The sequence below is a fragment of the Lytechinus variegatus genome, chromosome 17 (genome assembly GCF_018143015.1).
Source record: "Lytechinus variegatus isolate NC3 chromosome 17, Lvar_3.0, whole genome shotgun sequence".
Classification (NCBI taxonomy): Eukaryota; Metazoa; Echinodermata; class Echinoidea; order Temnopleuroida; family Toxopneustidae; genus Lytechinus; species Lytechinus variegatus.
The window spans coordinates 4,914,337-4,918,146 of NC_054756.1; the positions used below are offsets into that span (position 1 = coordinate 4,914,337).

At 34.4% G+C, this 3,810-nt stretch overlaps 1 protein-coding gene across 1 annotated transcript; it reads left to right on the forward strand.

The window, feature by feature from the left end:
• The first annotated feature begins 258 nt into the window (after nucleotides 1-258).
• LOC121431175 lies at nucleotides 259-3,360 on the forward strand. Its single transcript, XM_041628685.1, has 3 exons — nucleotides 259-351; nucleotides 1,638-1,813; nucleotides 2,965-3,360. The coding sequence occupies exons 2-3, from the start codon at nucleotides 1,667-1,669 to the stop codon at nucleotides 3,358-3,360; spliced, it is 543 nt and encodes a 180-aa protein (XP_041484619.1). The 5' UTR covers nucleotides 259-351; nucleotides 1,638-1,666.
• Nucleotides 3,361-3,810: the final 450 nt, after the last annotated feature.

Here is a 3,810-nt window from a genome sequence, read left to right on the forward strand (position 1 = left end):
ATTTTAGCATCTCTAGAATTGTGCCGAACGTAAAATGAAATTATTTTCCTTCTTAAAACTTTTAGATTTAATGGAAAAGTGCCATTTATTATAAAAAAAATCACGACGTAGTTGATCGTATAGTGAGTACTTTGCTTTATAGACATGGAACGAACTTCGTACTCCAACCCCGAGAATGATGGCAGTGATCGTAGAGAAGATGTTCATCACACCTTAATAATATGTACTGGCTTATATTTTGTTTGTCTTCAGTTAATTGTGATTCCAACCCCTGTGAGAACGGAGGGACCTGTGTGAGCGATGCTTGTTCATGTGAACCTGGGTTTTCCGGCAATCTCTGTCAAGATAAGCGTTCGTATTTTCATTGTTTGTTTGCTCCCTTATTGATTTATTCCCATTCTTCAAATAAAAAATACATTACATTAACCGTAGGAATGCAGGCAATCCTGTGGGGGATATCTTGTATTTCAAATACATTTTTTTTTCAATTAAATAATTATATCCCTTGACTTTCAGTCCTAAAAAGCGAAATTTTCAGTTTTAAATAGGGAAATTTGTCAAAAACTAAATTGAATTCAGGAAGTCTTGTGCTACAAGTCGGTATTTATAGGCTATGATAAGATGATAAAAGAAAATTGTGATGAAGAACTAATATTGCTTTTTGAATCTAGGTTATCATAAATTGTCGCTTCGGTAACCGACACTCATCGATGGTGAAAGGTTTTCTCAGTCTTGGAATTTCAAAACCTTCTCCAGCGACCGCTGTCTCCTCCCAGTTCAGTTTGGTTTATTCTCATATCTCACAAAATAGTAAATACAATGTAAAATGCATCCCAAAACCATCAATCGTTAATGATAGAATAGTACAATACATCGCAATATTTCAATATAAATGAGAGAATCGTTATGATATTTGAACTTTCCAGATTGGAAACAGATATATCAATAAGATGAGGATATGAACATGATGAAGGGTACACTATGAAAAATCAGAGCTTGTAATTCATAGGTACCCTTTTATTTTATTTTCATTTCTCTCCCTCAATTCGTAGTTTTCCTGGTTTCTAAGTATGAAATATCACTATACAGATTTCAAATTGTGTAAGATTCAAGTTCAACTTCGTAGATAAGAAAGGCTAGATCTAGTCGCTGTGGTGAATTTATTTGTCAATCAGAAACCCTTAAAAATCTATTGTGTCTTATCCGGATTAATAAGCATCTAATAGCTATGCCATATTTCAAATCATTTCTCTGAGTCGTTTTTCTATAATGAAACAATTTAATCATAATCAACATTAAGTTCGTGTAAGGTATTGACATACAAATTTCGTCAAAAACCCTGAAAAAGAAACGTTCATAATATCAAATGATATGGAAATAATTTAGACTAACTTTTATGTTTAAATAGTGTATTCTCAATTCAGGATGTTGAATTTTATACATGTCGAAATATGGCTAGAAGAGTTACGCAACCGAATCCGCCATTTGGTCTACATATCATCTAAATTCCTAAACATCTAAATATCATTCGCAGCTCAATATCTGATTAATCAAAATAGAGCATTCGGGATTGCGCTGGAATTTGTTTTAATTGCGTATAAAGACTAGTTCTTAACTCTTGTCTCTTCATATCTTAGTGACATATGTTGAGTGTGATAGCGGTTCAATGACTGTCACCATTGATAAACGTCTAATCTCTGGTGATGCTGATGAAGTTCATTTCATTGAAAAATCCTGTGTTGGAATCGAATCAGCCACAGATCATGTGATAACTCTGACTACAGACTATGATCAATGCAGCACCACTACCGAGGTATGACCCTTAAAGGGGTATTTCAGGTCAAGTATAGTATATGAACAGATAAATGACTATTGAAATGGCTGAAAATTTCGTCGAAATCTGATAAGGAATAACAAACTTCTGACATATAAAAATGTTGAATTATTTCCGTAAAATAATTTTATGCATGTCGTTATGAATATACAAAGAGCAAGCTGATGATTTTGTCTATCCCTTCTACTCATTAGATTTTTTTTTATCATACAACGTTTATTTATTCGAATGTTGTCCTCGAAGAATGAAAAAAAGGGATTGATACTGATTAAAACCCTTATCGGTTGTGAACATTGACCACGAAAAACAGGATTTAAACTTCGTGGATTATATGATTAATAAATCCAGTCTTCAGTAAGATTGAGTCTAACTCCATGAATGGAGGATCCGACTTGCATTTTATTGTGAGCAATCGCAAAGTATTATTTGAACCTTGAAACTATTGTGTAGACAACAAAAATAATATATCTTGGGCGAATATAAAATGAACTATGTTATTTCATAATTAACAGCAGCCATTTTAGATTCAATTCTTAGATTTCGTCTTCCATTTTGGGACAAACGGCCTTTTTATCTTGTCCTAATGTATCATTTGACCCTTTAAATCATAGTCCCCACAATAATGTTTCCGAGGCGTAGAATATATCAAACGAACTGTCAGTTTTTAAGTGTCAGCAGCCATTCATATAGAGTTCATTTTTGAGGGCCATGACTTTTGATTTGTTGGGGACATAAACCTGACAAAATGGTTGTCCTTGTACCTTGTCCGAATGTACTACTAAACATTAAAACCATTGAAAAGAAACGAAACTAAAGACACTTTATAAATAAGTTTATTTTTCTAATGCTTTAATTGCCAGCCAGTTTGGACGAGCCGTCTTGGATTGCGGAAAATTCTCATTGAGGATCTACGAGGACTTTTAGTGTGTTATTCTAGACACATTCCTGGGCCTATCCTGAAAAAATAAGCTTGTTACGATAAGTTTCCTTGTTAAAACTGTTTCCTTGTTACTTTCGCTCCCAGCCTATTAGTTATGAATGAAGAATTCTAACATTTCACTCGCCCGTTCTGCCTTCTTCTACAGAAGACATGCAGTTACAAAAACTGTTGAACATTTTTTTCATTACAGGACAGAAGCTCTACAGTGGTTTTCTCCAATGTTATCACTTATGAAAAACCCGAAGCTGAAGAAGATACAGAAATCACTCGCGAATATCAAATGCAACTTGAGGTGGAATGTTGTTTAGACAAATCAGAAACAGTTGATGGGTCCTTCAAACCACGCCTTGGTAAGGTTGTATTCAGCGACAAGAGCACTGGTAACTTCGATCTAACAATGAAAAGATTCGAGTCAGAGAGTTTTGAAGTTGAAGAATCCAGCACCGTCTTGCTGATAACGGACCTCTTCTTTGGAGTCGCTCTCAATTCTGTGCAAAGCGTTGGGATGTTCATTGATGAAGCCTGGGCTACAGCTGGCCCCGATGCGGGTAGTACACCACGACACGATCTGATAAGTGACGGGTAAGTGCATGTTATATGGAACCCTCTGGAAATCGCATACCGAATCATGAATGGAGCAAGTCTTCAGAGTAAAATCTATTGATTCAATCATAGATGTATTGAATATTACAGTCATATTTAATTTCTATTAATACCATATGAACAAAAATTCACGGCAAAAATCTGCCGAAATTGCTATTTGCTATATATTCCACTATACTATGACTATAAGCATGATAAGTGTATTAGCAATGAGAGACCGGTCTAGTATCGGCAAAAGGTTCCAGTTTTCGTATTTGATTCATTATTTTGGTTTTATTGATCTATCAATTGCTTCATAAACAGCTTAATTATCATTTAATCTAGTATTCACTTGTCAATGCGGCATCATTTGTAATATTCAAATCAAAACCCTGTCATCTTTATTCGGAATATGCTTTAGTTATTGGTTTATTTATTTAAAAATGACAGACCA

What these genes read in the sequence shown, in the direction of transcription:
- LOC121431175 (XM_041628685.1), top strand. Translation starts at nt 1,667, where the DNA reads ATGACTGTCACCATTGATAAACGTCTAATCTCTGGTGATGCTGATGAA. An exon ending in AATGCAGCACCACTACCGAG is followed by an intron (nt 1,814 to 2,964) that starts GTATGACCCTTA and finishes TTTTCATTACAG; the next exon opens with GACAGAAGCTCTACAGTGGT.